The sequence below is a fragment of the Chelmon rostratus genome, chromosome 13 (assembly GCF_017976325.1).
Source record: "Chelmon rostratus isolate fCheRos1 chromosome 13, fCheRos1.pri, whole genome shotgun sequence".
Lineage (NCBI taxonomy): Eukaryota > Metazoa > Chordata > Actinopteri > Chaetodontiformes > Chaetodontidae > Chelmon > Chelmon rostratus.
In genome coordinates, this window is record NC_055670.1 from 9,297,023 (window position 1) to 9,312,624 (window position 15,602).

General features: G+C 44.3%; 1 protein-coding gene across 3 annotated transcripts; it reads right to left on the reverse strand.

Annotated features, from left to right (window-relative positions):
* Window positions 1-208: 208 nt before the first annotated feature.
* On the reverse strand, window positions 209-9,614 carry inpp4aa (inositol polyphosphate-4-phosphatase type I Aa). Of its 3 annotated transcripts, XM_041950461.1 has the most exons (23): window positions 9,515-9,614; window positions 9,363-9,407; window positions 7,973-8,091; window positions 7,773-7,889; window positions 7,566-7,645; window positions 7,352-7,469; window positions 6,860-6,950; window positions 6,601-6,748; window positions 5,919-6,049; window positions 5,391-5,495; window positions 5,177-5,285; window positions 5,058-5,075; window positions 4,752-4,938; window positions 3,859-4,140; window positions 3,626-3,773; window positions 3,119-3,151; window positions 2,245-2,417; window positions 2,039-2,162; window positions 1,584-1,851; window positions 912-1,009; window positions 710-822; window positions 463-617; window positions 209-341 (listed from the first exon to the last, which is right to left on the reverse strand). In XM_041950461.1, the coding sequence occupies exons 1-23, from the start codon at window positions 9,612-9,614 to the stop codon at window positions 209-211; spliced, it is 2,895 nt and encodes a 964-aa protein (XP_041806395.1). The 3 variants fall into 3 exon arrangements, with proteins under 3 accessions (XP_041806395.1, XP_041806396.1, XP_041806397.1); XM_041950462.1 differs by lacking the exons at window positions 3,119-3,151; window positions 5,058-5,075 and having other exon boundaries at window positions 3,859-3,912; window positions 3,976-4,140; XM_041950463.1 differs by lacking the exon at window positions 3,859-4,140.
* Window positions 9,615-15,602: the final 5,988 nt, after the last annotated feature.

A 15,602-nucleotide genomic window follows, 5' to 3' on the forward strand; every position in this document is an offset into this window, starting at 1 on the left:
TGTGTGAGTCTAATACTACTGGAGGAGAGGGGAAACTGCTATAAAACAAACTAGAGTAGCACTGGCACTTGGACATTAATCATTATAACAGTGACTAAGCACAAAACAAAGGGCTGTTGTTCCAGTTTGTGTTGGTGTTTTTGTTCGTGTGGTGCTATCATCTCTATCCCCTTCAGTCTTTTGGTTTCCTCCAGTTAGAGGAGTCCACTTAGGTCTCGACCTTCCCGTACGTCCCCTCTGGAGGACGATACTGTTTGGGGAAGGCCTTGAGCTGGAGAGAGTTAAAGGCGTATTTACGACATCCCACATTCTTCATGGTGTTCTCCCTCCTGCAGCCCTCACTGTGGAGGAACAGAGGATATGCATCATTTATACTTGCAAAAACATGATTTTTTTAATGAGCTTCTGATGCAGCAGCAGCAATATCTAACAGATTTATGGCTTTCTTCATCAGCAGCTGACCTGCGCATACAGTCCAAGGCCTGGTAGAAGACCTGTGGGGCGAGGGCGTGCTCCTGCTGCAGGATCTGACACTGCTCCAGGGTCAGAGACATGGCTGTGCGGTCCTTGGCGCTCTTACAGCTGGTGAAACGCACTCCGTTCAGGCGGCGACAGGCCTGTGGGGTTCGGAGGAAGAGATTAGAGAGGTAAGACAGAGCTTTTAAAATCCGAGGGGCTGCGTAGAGAAGACAACGAGAAGCAAGGCTACCTCGGCTGCTTGCCACAAAATCTCCACGTTCTTGTTTTTCTTGGCGTTCACGTTCTGGCTCAGCAGTTTGAGCAGCTCGGGCAGACTGGTGGTGCTGCGGGTGCGAGGCAGGCCTGAGGAGAGGACAGAGGAGGAGCGACGAGTTTGATATAACAACACATTTTTCCTTCTGATGAAAGCTTTTGTATGTATGTAAACTCACAGTCTTCTGGTAGGACTTCTCTAAATTGGTCGTAGTATGAGCTGAGGCGAGCCATGTTCTCCATGTTGATCACCTCTTGCAGTGACGTGTCTCCAAACCTGGAAACAGATATTAGAGTTAAAGCATCTCCTGTTAATATCCTGCTGGCCTGTACTTCAAATAAGTTCCCATATGATTCTAGCCGACATGGAGTACATCCTGGTTAGGTCGCCAGTTCAGGACTGACATATAGACAAAGAACCATTCACACCTACAGGCAATTCAGAGTTACACGTCTTTCCTGTGGGAGGAAGCTGGAGCAAACCAGCCTTGCTGTGAGGTGACAGAGCATCACTGTGCCACAACATCACTGTATTATGACGTTCATAATTCGATTTTTTACACTGTCAAATTCGGTGATACTACGTCTAATATTTTATGTGCATATTTGTATAAAAATACATTTTCTTGATAATAACAGCAGTTTTTTTCCTGTTTCAACCTTGTGAAGTAGTTTGTCACTTACAGATTTTCTTTATTTAATATATATTTTTACATATTGAGGACCTCTTACAAAAACTCAATTGAATAACAATATCTAAAAATTGACCTATCCAGGCAAAACTGGCATTTTCCTCTGCGGTGCCCTTTCTCCTCTCCAACCTTTGCTGTCCTCTCATCTCAGCCACTCACTTCTCAGCCAGCGTCTGCTGTTCGTTGATGCCCACGTTGAAGAGGACGGGCTGCACGCGCAGGAGCATCCCGTTCTGGATCTCGCGTGGCAGTGTGTCAAACATCACCCCGGGCATCGGAACCCTAACGTTGAAGCCGTTCCTGTTTCCTGTGATCACCGGCAGCATGTCCGGGGCGAAACCCGAGGTCGCTTGCGTGACTTTAAAGGTGACATTTCTCAGGTCCATCACTCCGACGCTCATATCCTCCAACATGGCCAGCTCCTCGCCTTTAAGAGACAACGAGTCATCACAGTTCAAATCTTTGCCCTATTTGAAAGAAACTTGTAAACAGATAATGTAATGGAAATCAGATTTAGACTGTACATGTTAATATAAACTAGCAATAGCAATCCAGCTGATATCGATGGCCTACACTCACACACATCCTCACACACATCCTCACACACAGGTTACCATAGGTGCTGAGCAGGCCCTCATACTGCACCAGTAAGCCAATGGTGTGCAGCTGCCTGAGGAAGCCCAGGTCACAGAGACTGTTCCTCAGTTTGATAACGAAGCCGCAGATCAGCGCCGTCAGCTGGAAGCAGCACAACTCGTATCAATACATGGTACGTATGAAAGACAGAATAGCTGGAATGGGGAGGCAGAAGTTGACGGACCGTCTGGCAGAAGACGACGTCGCGCCGGTACTGCAGGGTGAGGCTCATGGCGATGGTGGGGGCGCTGTCCTGCATCAACAGAAACACCATGGCCTTCTTGGCTTTGTCGCTCATCAGAGACACACAGTCCGTCAGCGTGGTGAGGAGAGGGTACAGAGCGTCGCTCCACTCACCTGCAGACACACAGGTTAAACACATACAGGACACTCAGCATACATGCAGACACTGTACAGAAAGAAAGAGTCATTGTACTTCACAGCAAACTGCCATAATGTTCCTGAACTATTAATCCACACTTCAGAGCACGACGTCTCAACCTTTCAGTCCCGTGAGCCCATTTTCACCAATTCAGTAGCTGTCATGTCATCATACCTTTGTATCATGTTTTCTAAAGAATGGATGGACCAAGTCTTTCAAGACTTTTTAATGTATTTTCTTAAAAAAGTATAAGAAACAAATACCAATGTATTAGTCGCTGAAAATTCCTGCTACCTGATCTGCATATCGACCATCCCGACATGAACTTCTGAGCCCAAGGTTGAGAAACTCAATTAGATTTTGAAAAGTTTGTTTCTCGGTTTTGCTTTTTAAACTCAGTTTTTCAATTCACAATCCTAAATTCTCGCATTTATCATTATGAAATCTTGCAGACATCCTTGAATTAACAAAATATTTTAAATTCAGGTTTGAAATATTTTGATTTTTAAAAGTTGGTTCATATTAATTTTAAATACAGTTACTCCTAATCTTAAAAATGTTTGTTTTACAAATAGAGTACTGCAGGAATACGTGTATTGTTTTATTGTAGTGGCTGTTTGGGTTTAATCTGCCTTCGCACATATGGAAATATTGGTTAAAGAAATATTGCTCTCACCTGGAGACGTCTTTTCTACCTCTGGGCTGCTATCTGCGAGAGAGAGATCATAAAAGATGTTTAGGGTCAAATCCCACTTCTACTTCGCACTGATTTTAAACACCCAGCAAGACTGAAGCAGTTAACATGATGACGAGACTGAACGTACAGATGTGCTCGACAGGATGGGAAAGGCATGCGGTCTGGTGAGAGAATGATGATGATGATGAAGAGGATGGTTGATGATTTTGTGGTGGCTGCGAGGATGGTGATGATGAGAGAAGATGACGTGATGGCTGCAGTGAAGATGACGATGATAATGATGATGGTAAATCCATGTCTTTATGCTCAGGATGTATCCAGAAAGCGTCTTGGTTACTATGGATACCTCATGAGAGTCATGCATTCAGATTAACCCTCTGATCTTTGTACTCTGCAGTGAGATCAATCAATGCATTGGTGCGTGATCGTGCCTCATTCACACACCATATGCAAAAAAACCTTGTGTGTGTTTGTGTGTGTGTTCACCTTTCTTAGTGTTACCCGGCTCATCACTGGCGAGCAGGAAGACGTCCTCAGAGCTACTGTCGCTCTGGAGTTTGTCTCGCTGCAGCAGCCTGTCCACCCTCTGGATCACACACTCCAGGCTCTTATCAACATTTAGCCAAACCTTCTCCTGCACACAGACACACATGACAAATTAGCATTAAAAAAAACACATGAACACAGACGTTAAAGAGGCAGATAGACTCTGCTCTTACCCACTCCTCCTCGTGCAAATCTGCCTGAAAGGAGGCACGCTTGTTTTTACTCCCCTCGCTGCCCTCCGGCGGAGCCGCGTGACGAGAAGGCGAGGTGGCAGCACGGGACGGGGAGGCTGGGTGGCGGGAGGGGGAGCGCGATGGGGAACGAGAGGAGGGCGAGAGGGAGGAGGAGGACGGGGACGGGGTGCCTTGCTGAGTGAACTCTGGGCGGGCGGCCGCTAGGGCGAGGATGGCCGAGGACAGCAGCTTGGAGTCGCACACAGTCACCAGCTGACGAGTCTGCAGGAGGAGAGGGGGGGAGCACACAGGGAGGCCGCTGAGAGTAGGAAAAACATGGTTATGCAAGAAATACAAAATACAAAAAATGCTCCTTAATATTCAGAAACTGTGACATTAAAACTAATGGAGAATGTGGTCATGAAGAACAGATTTTAACTTTATTCTCTGTTGGCTATGCTATTATTGGATTATTAGGGTTTAGATTAAAACATCTGTTTGCCAGTGTGCAATGTAACTGTATAATTTCACTGGTCAACAAAGGTGTCAGCAACAAAACAAAATAAAACTATAATAAATGGGACCAAAAAAAACATTTAAATTAAATTAAATGAAAATAATTTCTGTATCTTGGTGTGTGAGTGTTTCTGTCACAGTGTTTCTGTCCTTTTCTTGCTGCACTCAACTGCCAAAATTGAATTTGAAGATGTTTTACACTTGAAAGAATTAATTATTTCTATCCGGGCAATAATAGTTGAGATTAAAAGGTTAAGAGGTGGAGGAGCCAGTGAAAGCCAGAAGGAGAAAAAGATGAAGGGGTGAGATTAAACAGAGAAAAACCTATTACACAGCGCTTGATTGATAAACTCCACTTCCTCTGAGTGCCCTCTTACCTTCTCTGTTAGGATGGCCAGGGTCCTCTCCAGAGCGTTGGCCGAGCGGTCCTTGGCAGCTCGGGACAGACGTTCAGTGTAGTAACACACTTGTGTCTTCAGAGTGTTAATTTGACCAATCAGCTCCTTCGCTTTAACGACATCCTGAGGCTGGTACACCATTCCTTTAGGGCCAGAGCCAGCAGAGCTTTGGGTGTGTGTGAAAGACATAAAAGAGAGGATAAATTGTGGGACAAGTAAAGCAAACACAGCAATGACAAAAAACACACACACAAGAAACTTGTAATCCACTACATGTAATCTCACCTTTCCTCCACATAGGAGCTGATTGAGTAAAAAAGTACAAAAAAAAGGATGAATTAATCCCTTATAAAATCAAGCAGCACCATGAGAGAACCCTGTGTTATCTGCTCTGCTCTACTCACTGTTTCCTGGCTTCTTCGAGCTTGTGCAGCAGTTTTCGGAGGCCACAGCCTTTAAAGCCTTGATGATGTGCAGCAGGAGCACCGATAGTCACAACATCATACGTCCGGTCTGATTGAAGGACGGCAATAAAGAGGATGAAGACACACACACAACATCATTAAAACCTCGGACACACAAGGTCATGCAGTGCATGCAAACATGCAGAATACCGACCATAGCCAGACTCTCCCTGTACTCTCATCCTCTGGATGTGCAGGTTAGTGGGAATAAACTCCAACTTCCTCTCAGCTTTCAACGTACTCGACTTGAATGAAGGACCTGGGAGGGAGCAGAAAGGAGGAAGGAGGTTATCTACATATACCAGAGTACAGATAAGACCTGATGTGCTGTTTTACATGAAAATACAAGTATATAAGATGTTGCATTGGTTATCCTATGTAGGTTTGTAACTTGTTTTTTGCAGCAGAAGACGAGATTCTCAAAATCACAGATTCCTACACTTCTCATAAGCATCTTTTTTTAGCCCCTTCCTGTTTGGTTAATGCCCACATACTTTAAACTCAAAGTCCTAAAGTCTGTAAAGCTTGCTGCCTGTTATAAACCCGGTAGAATACCCTGGAGATGGGATCTCTTCAGACTCGACAGAGCTCCCCCCAACCCACAGAACTGTCCTCACAGGCTGCGCAGAACTCCCTGTGACTAACTGACACATAAAATAGAAAAAAGTATTTTAGTCCTAACCTTTGTATTCATGCAGGTCGCTTATGGTCTCCTGGTAGGTGAGGATGATGGTCTGATACTGAGTGATGATCTGCCTCCGGAGGTTCTCCCAACATGGGGACAGCTCACCCAGCTCTTCCAGCTCACACACTCTGCACATCACACAAATGCATCTACAATCAGTTCGCCCAGCTGATGACCTCGCAGCTTCACATCTGCAGCTTGGTCAGTTAAAGTCTATGTAATGAACAGCTGAGCAGGTCCAAATCACTCACATTAAAAGCAACCATGGGTAAGAATGGCAACAGTGTGAGTCTTAATGATAATGTGTCTCTGACTATATGATGATGACATGACAATAGAGCACATACACAATATAAAGTTTATGATATATCACAGAAATTTCAGTTTAATGTCTACAAAGGAGACACGCTGTTCTGGTGCATGCATGCACTGATGCAAAATAGTTGCAAATGAGGTTGCAAAATACATCTGAGGGTTGCAAGATTAATAAGATAAACACTGGATAGTTGTCGCTCTTCAGGCTGCTAAAACAAATTCAAATCAGAGAGGGACATCTCTCTTTGGCTAAACTGCCAACAACTCATTTGCATCCTGTGATGAAATGCAGAGCTGTAGTCAAGAGTCCAAACGAGTGTTCGAGCCTCTGATCAATAATATCAAGACCATTTTCAGTTGTTACCTGACAGCATCCTCCTCCAGCAGCAGTTTGACAAACTGTCGAGGAACATGCAGCGAGAGCCCACTCTCCGCCATCTGCTCCAGGATCCGAAGGTGGTTGCCGTCCGTGGTGGGGAAGCGGTACGTCCGCGACATGACGCCCCCGAACACTGAAGCAGACCGAAACACAGTATCACAGCCAGCAATGCAGACATCACCTGTTACAAGCCCTCACACGGTCAGAGAGGAGGCTGATCTTTCATTCACGTAGACGCACTCACCAGCCTTTAGCAGTGGGTCTTTACATAGAGACGAAGACTTGGATTTAATGCCCATGGATTCAGTCAGGCTTTCATCAACAGGGAGAACCATCTGACACAAACATACAGAAAGAATCACAATGTGTCTGCTGCATGTCGCTCAGGCCAATATTCACTGATCTGTGCTTAAAACAATACGACTATGACGAGGCTGAGGGCAGAGACACAAACACAAAACAATATTTGGTTGAATGCATTTCCTACAGTTGCAACTTTTATAAATATTATCAATAAATCAGCCCATTAATTTTTTGATGAAGCGATTAATCATTAAAAAAGTCAGAAAACAGTGAAATATCCACAACACAGCTGTGACTGTGATTTTTACGATGGATCATTAGAAAAAAAAATGACGTTCCTCTCAATCTAATTATCATTGAATCAGCTCGTTTTAATGCTTTAAGTTTATGTTGCAAACTTCAGCATCTCAGCTCTGACTTCCTGACCACTCACCCTTCCATTCACAGTGTCCCCTCTCTGTAATCTCGCGACGGGAGCTCTCTGCTCGCGCTTCTCCTCTATCTGCCAGGCAATGACGGTGATGTTCCCCACGCGCTCGCTGTCCGCCGACCTGACCCACGGTGACATCAAGAAAATTAAACACCCCTGAACCCACATCCGGCCTGCAGCAGAGGAAGAGGCACAGTGTGTGGCGCCCGCCTGTTACCTGAGAGTCAGGTGCAGTCTGTGGTGTTTGTCCTGCAGCAGCTCCTTCACAGAAAACATGGACGAGCCGAGCATGTACATCTGCCACATGAAGCACACACACCCACATGATTTAGAGAATTTCACCTAGATAAGTGCAGACTATAAAGGCAAGAATTCTATTCACTTCCTAACAGGGCAGTGGGGTGACTCCCGGGTTGGGGCTTACCGTGCCCTGCGAGCGGTCCTTTACATCGTAGACAGAAAGCTTGACCTGAGTCTGCTGAGTGATCAGAGAGTCCTGAAAGAACGCTACGCTGCTCAGGAAGATGGGGTTACTGGTGCCCTGAAGACAGAGAGACAGAGACACAGAGGTGAGTTCCTTGTAAAGTCTCCAACAGAGGGTAGGAAGCAGGAGCGGTGGTGTACCTCTATGATTTCAGTTTGAGCGTGCTTGGTCCAGAAGGCCTGGGGCGGAGTGGTGCAGCTGACGGCGACGAAGCTGGTTGGCTTACGGTCCAGAGAGGGAGTAACCAGCTCACTGCAGGCTGCAGCGGCGTACAAACACAGGAGGAGATTACAATCTGCGGGTCTTAATGGTGGGATGGTCACTAATCCTTGGCCATGGGAGGAATGTAATACGGTATTTTTGAGTTGTTAGTCCTTGATGAGCGGCAGTTGTTTCCATTTATGCATTCAAGTTTGACAAAGGATCAAGATGCAACAACTCGTTCCACACAAACGATGTGATCAGCCAATCCCTGACAAGACACATCATCCTTCATCCTTTAAAGCAGCATCAAATCATTTCAACCATGTTGGGCAGCTGAACAAGCTGTAAACACAACAAATTATCACCTACAACTTAACATGTTGAAAACGTCAGCAAACAGCAGCCTGTTTACAGACATGCAGCATCATTACGATTCATCTGAGCCTGTGTTTCTGCCCGTCTGGTAGATATCAGTCTAATATTTACTCTCTTTTAACGTCTCCACAAACTCCTCAGGGAAAAATAGGGCTTTTTAGCTGCTAAATGCTCCACTGGTTCATGAGAGCTTTTCACTGAAAATACCCTGCAGCGTCTGAACTACAACAGTAAAGGTGTCAGCCGCAAAAAACAAAGCAATGAGCTAAAAGATGCTAAAAAGCTGAGGGGAGGTGACGAGTGCTGGTGATAATTCTTTGAGTCACTGCGAGTGAAGCTTTAACACTACACAGTTATTTATTAATAGAAACATATTGATCAGTGCAGCTTTTAAGGATAAGGCTGGCATGACCCATGTGTTCAGCTTTAAAATATAGTTTTTTAAAAAAGCTTTTGAAAAATCAGTTTATTGTTATAGGCCCATTTATTTATTGTTTATCTTTTAATGTAAATCTGTATGTATGAACTGTCTTTGTCATATTTGTCATGTCCCTTTGATTTAGGTTTATTTTTATCACACCGTGCGTTTTGCTTTGAAGCCAAAGATGAATTTCCACAATAAAGATCTATCATTATTATCATTATTATTATTATTATTAACAGCAGGACACTGTAGTTTTTATTAAACACTAATCCAACACAAGTAAAAGCAGCATTTGTCAGAGACTCCAGTGCAACAGTGTGGCTCATTAATGTGTCTTTAATAGCTTTGGACAACAGTGGAGCTACAGTGGAGAGGAACAAGCTGTATCAGCTGGTCATGAGATTCGTTACTGATCAACTATCTTGGACTCATTGGGCTTATTGGTTTAAATGAAACAAGCTGTCAATAAAGGATGCATCCATATTCGGTGTGCAGCATGTGCAGCTATGTCTTCTTCCTGAACTTACCCACGCTAAACTCCAGCACAGGCTCGTCTGGATCCTGACTGTTGCCTGTAGGATAGAGAGATAGAGGAGGTGGAGCTCTTTTTTTTTTTTAAACCTTCTCCATCATCATCAGTGAACTAAACAGGTTACCATGGTAGCAGTTACTTAGTTACCTGAGAGAGCCAGCCCCATCATCTCAGCCGAGAGATCAAACGTGTTGGCCCGGTAGACGGACCACGGCCGATGGCGGGGGCTGCGCTCCTTCCCGGACATGGTGGGTTCACGTCGGGGCTGAGGAGGGATTTTAGAATAAAAGGGCCGAGGAGCAGAACGACGTTGAGCTGACTCAAAATCAAAAGCCGTCGGCCGTGTCACTTCTCTGAGATCTGTGTGTTGGCTTCCCTTGTGTGTTGATGTGAGCGGTCACTCGTTTGTCGATGATACAACTGAAAGAGGGACAGAAGAAAACCACAAAGTGATCATCCGCTGTGCCGACAGAAGCGACCGACACGGACTGGACGTCTGCAACTCTTGATGGCAGCTGAGCGCAGAAGAATCGGAGGAAATTACAGAAGCTGCCGGTATGGCAGGTTTCTACTAGCAGCACTCGTGCTCAGCATCATGTTAAAGTCTTCAATCCCCAGTTGAAAGCAATGAATAACTGGTCCGAGTTGGCTGTCTGTCTTTATGACGCCGCATTGTGAGATGAGCAGCATCTGAGAGGCTGTGTAGTTTCCTGTCAGTGCTCGATTCTCTCTCATAAAGTGCTAATATAAGCAGTGGAAGTCTCTTCTGTGAGGAAAAGTGTGACTTTTCACACAGCTGCAGGATACGAAATGGAGCTGCAACAGACTGAATCTTCACCTTCCTGCGCTTGGGTTCTTCTCATCAAGCACACATGCACAGACAGACAGAGGTGTAATGAGGTAAATGTCTCACTTTTAACTTTAACCTTGTCATTCAAAGGCACAAAGAACCATCAGTTATTGAAAAAGGACCATCTGACTATCTAAACTTAGAATTCAGTATTTTATTGCCTTGTTCCTGTATTTTTAGTATGAGCTCCTTTATGTTTAAACAGTGCCAATCATCAAAAGTAAAGCCCATCTAGCAGCCCCTGAAGGGTACAAAAAATTGTTCGGCACAACAAACAATGTACAGTTTACAAAATACCAGGAAGTCATTAAAAAGAAAAGGACTCATCTTCTGATGAGGGTGAATTTTCTCTGTAAATCTCATTCTAATCTAACAAATTGTAATGTGATTGTCACACAGCTGACAGCAGGTCACTGACAGAGAATAATGAGATGGGGAGTAACATCCAAGAAACGCCCACCAGAGACTTTAAAGCTTTTAGATTTCTTGATATAATTGGAGATTTTGGCCATAAAGGATCACATACATGTAACATAAACATTGTTGTTTTATTCATTTTTAAGAGGGGGATGGCCCAATGGGAACACCTAACCCTACAACTACACCCTAACCCACACATCTACAGTAAAAGTACAGTACAGTAATCCAGTAGTATTTCCAGCAGCACAGATATACTACACTACTACCACAGGCAGCAGTGTGTCTCTATGACCTTCTCACTCTCCTGAGACTACTCAATGCTACTCACTTTGAACATGAAGGTGACACCACTCTATAGAGTATTTGGGCTACGATATGGTATAGAACTGAGTATTTATAGTGTATTATAATACCAAATAATATTATAGATCATAGATGTAAGTGACAGAGATGAAAAGGCATGGTCAAAAATCTGTCTGCTACTTCAGCACCACGGACAGCTCCATGGATTTATCAATACTGCACAGCCAGAATTCAACAGAATCACTTTTATATGATAAAAAGAATGACTTGCTTATTGAAATGTAATCATTTTAACCACAAACACTTTACCATCACTGCAATCATCATCTTTCCACCACACTCAGTTAGCTCTTGCTGTGTAACTCACAGCGAAGCCAAGACGCTCATTTGTTGTTCCCCACACTCATTTCGCGAAGACGAGGCTGCTCGTGTTGTTACCTCGCTAACAACGCACCTGCCAAAATTTACATTCAACAGCAACAGGACAGGAAACTAAGGCTGTGCCAAGTGTGGCACACACCGGCTATAAGAGGAAACAGTGATGTAAGAGTGAGAGTCAGCAACAAGACAAGCAAGCTGTCAGTGTATTGACTGAGCTCCCGCAAAGAACAACTAAGCACAAATACGATCCACAGAACAGTGAGCAGAGGACAGACGCAGAGGAAGAGACAGGAAACAGACAAATGGTGCGGGAAGAAAACGGCAAAGGTTAAGAGGAAAGGAAAAGGATGCAGCAAGTGCCTAACCTGAGCTGAAAGCTGCCTCAAAAGGCCCTAAGAGCTAAACATTTACATTTCCTGTGGCATGTCAGACTCACTTAACATTTCCTCTTTACGTGTGTGTGTGTGTGTGTGTGTGTGTGTGTGTGTGTGTGTGTGTGTGTGTGTGTGTGTGCCGCACTTGCCTTTGCTCAGAGTGATCACAGCTGGAATAAATTTCTCTCCCTTCTCTGCCCAAATACACGCCGAACCAGTGGACGGAGGCGATATCGGGCGCTGTGAGTGTTTGTCTTGTGCCTGTTTTCTGCGGGTCTTACATCACACTGACAAAATGAGAATCGCTGCACTGTGCATTCATGTGCAAGGATGTCTATTTATACACGTGAATCTGTGCTGACGTCACACACGGTGCACACATGACAACGCCGTCTCCCAGTGACACACATATACAAAGTCATCTGCATAGTCACAAACAAACGCACACACACACACAGTCCAGAGTGTGAGTGCGTGCTCTCTGCCAGTTTAATCTCTGTTTTGGCACCTTCACGCAAGACCAAAATAGATGACAATTACAGCGTGGCTGCTCTGCCTCATTAAGCTGTACAGGAGTAATTGTCAGTGGGAGCTGTCTTTAAACAGGCCATAATCTCTGCTGCCAGGGGCTCTGTGGGAAGCTCTCTAGGAAACCCACAGAGGATCTAATGCAGAGCCACAGGGAGCCGCAGACCAGCATCACTGCATCTGTCTGACAGCCATCAGCTACATGCTTGAGGGGAGACACAACGCCGGGAGTGAAACGACTTGTCAATAAACTGATAACAACTGTAACGGTTTAACGGTTTAACAGTTTTAGTGGTTTAAAAAACAAATATGGTGAACATTCTTCGGCTCCAGCTTCTAAAATGTGAGGATTAGCTGTTTTTCATTGTTTTATATCATTGAACTAAATGGTATTGGATTTTTGACATTTGAAGACATTTTATGAATTAAATGTTTACTTGATTAATTAAAAAACAAACAAACAAACAAACAAACAAAAAACAAATCAACCACATAAACTCAATCAAAGCTGTGAAGTTGTTTTCATTCGCAACTAATCTGCGGATTATTTTCTTGATTAATTAGTTGATCGGTTCATCTGTTAAATGCAAGAAAACAGTGAAAAATGCAAATCACAGTTTCCTAAAACCCAAAGGGAGGTCTTCAGAGCGCTTGTTTTACTCGACAAACAGTCCAAAACTCTAGAATAATCAATTTGCAATGATATAAAAAGCTGGAGAGGAGCAAATTTTCCCATTTGAGAGACTCGAAAAAGAGAATAGTTGTTATTCTTGCTGGAAAAACGATCAAAATAGTTGCTGATTCATTTTCTGCCCATCAACTAATCAATTAATTGACTAATTGTTTCAGCTCTGACTGACTGTTGCAGTTATAGGTGTGGCTAGTTGTTATAGATTTTGAACAGCAAGCAGCCAGACTGATGAAGTGCCCCTGAGCAGGAGGCTGAACCCCGTCCAGCTCCACAGCTGCTCTGCCTGTGACCTCTGAACTGAATAAGGCCAAAACAGGTCAGTGAGACAGATTTTGTCTTTTCAGCTTTAAGAGGAGAAGAAGAAGAAAAGATGGTACACCTGCAGCGAGGAAGCAAGTGAAGTGGTGCAGAAGTAGAAAGAGGATGGAGAGGATTCAGGTGGTCCTCGTGGTAGAGAATCCTCTGGGGTCCGGAGACAAAAACAGACCCAGTTAGTTAGGCCGGCGGCACACAGCTGGCCCCCTACAGATGCTGTCAACACCGGCTGCACTGCAGTGCCTCTCCCTCAGATGTCCTCCTCCTCAACTCCACTCTCCTCCTCCTCATTCCTCTAAATCTCTCCCAAATGCCTCGTGCACCACTTCCTCTGCTCCTTCATCAACCCTGTCTTTTTTTCCCCCTTCCCTGCGTCCCCCTGTAACCCCGGTGTTCCTCTCGATTTCAATCTATTGATCCTGTTCCAGGCCAGAGCTGAGCTGCACCAATCACCCGCCCCTCCAGTCTGACCTGCAAACGTCGACTTGATGTAGAAACGTCTGTCACAGCCGTGGACTCATGGATGGCTGACTCCACCCACTGTGACTGATCCATAAACTGCCTTCTGATCTGACTAATCAAAGAGGAGGAGAATATACAAACTGGTCTGTTGTCAGGAGGAGGACATTTATCCACACACATGCACACACACACAGGAGGAGAGGAAGTAACGTCATGAATAAAGAAGCTCTTGTTACCCAGACAGCAGTAGACTGAGCATGAGACAGAAACCTTTGATGGTGATGATGATGATGATGATGATGATGATGATGAATAAATGAACTTCTCCATCACAAACACGCACACGGATGCAAAAGACACACATCACAAAGAGAGACAGTCAGAGGTGAACCACAGAGGAACTATGTGTCATTTACTTCGCTCTCTGTTATGAAAACTGTGATTCAACAGATCAAATCTAATCCTTTATGCTCTGTTGGGAGCATCTGGCAGCTCTGCAATGGCGTGACACCTTGTTTCACAAACAACACATCCGGTTTTAGATGTAACATGTATAAAAAAAAACCCAAATATGCAACATTATTCTCCATAATCCTCCATCAACACCCTGCTGGCCTTCTGTAAAGCTGCATGAAGCAGAGAGTCATCCTGTCTGTTTACCAGCCTGGATATGTGGAAATAACAGAGGCCACACTCTATTTATGGCAGCTCTGGGCTATAACATTGTCCTTATACATGTTTATTCCCTGACACTCGGACAATAACAAATATTGCGTCATGATATGTGCTGATGCTCGTCCAGTGAGGCTGCTGTACGGTGCTGCAGGATGTGCGCTCCGTTCAGCGCGGGTGGAAACGGGCCGTGAGGAAAAACTGAAACGGATAAGTCGACGCTTGAGATCCTGCTCTTTCTGTAAACATGTCTTATTCTGATCCCGCTGCTCGTCGCGGCAGCATCTGTCACTGCGAGCAAACGCCCTCCGCAAACCGTGAGACGTTTGAGAACCATGTCAACTGAGAGGCGCGCGCGCACGCACACACACACACGGAGGGAGAGAGAGAAACATAAATATCTCGTACCGTTTAGAGAAAAGCGAGGGTTTCTTTTCATGCTGATGCGCATCCTGCTCGCACACTCGACGATGTCTGCAGTCGAGACTCGCCCTGACTCCCTCTGACACACCAGGACGTAATACCTTCACCGGAGGCAGCGCCTCCTCTCTCCACCGGGGGGCGCTGCCAGCCCGGTCTGCAGAGACCGAAGGACCATCAACATAAACTCGCTTGAAGAAGAATGAATAAGAATAATGAATGAAAATAACAACATCTATCAACTGAATATATGGAAGCAGATTCAAAGGATAGATGATAAATAATCAATACTCAATTTAAGTCATTATTAGTTTGGCTTTAGCACTATTTATTGCAAAATAGAGAAAGTATTTTAATTATTTACTTGTTTGTCAAACATATATTATTTCATGATATCAGGGCAGGGTATTACAAAGAAATATTAAGATACTAAGCCAATCTTACGATTAGTCAAAATTATTTAAGTAAGAAAAATGAAAGTAATAAAAATTATGAAGTGATTGTAAGTCAAAATCATGAAATACCAAATCAGCATTCACACACACAAACACACGCATGCACACGCAGACACACACACACACACACAAAATTTAAAAGCAGAGATAAATCATTTTATTAGGTTAAAATTATTATTGAAAAACAAAAAATAATGGCTAGTCAGAATTATGAGATACTAAATCAAAATGTTTACAGAGCAAAGTGGTCCACAGCAGCACCTGCTGAGGGTCTGAAGGGCTGCATGAAGACCCAACACCGCATCACTACAACAATACACACAATCTGTACAGCACTCACAGCTGGAGGTACATTTTATTCTTT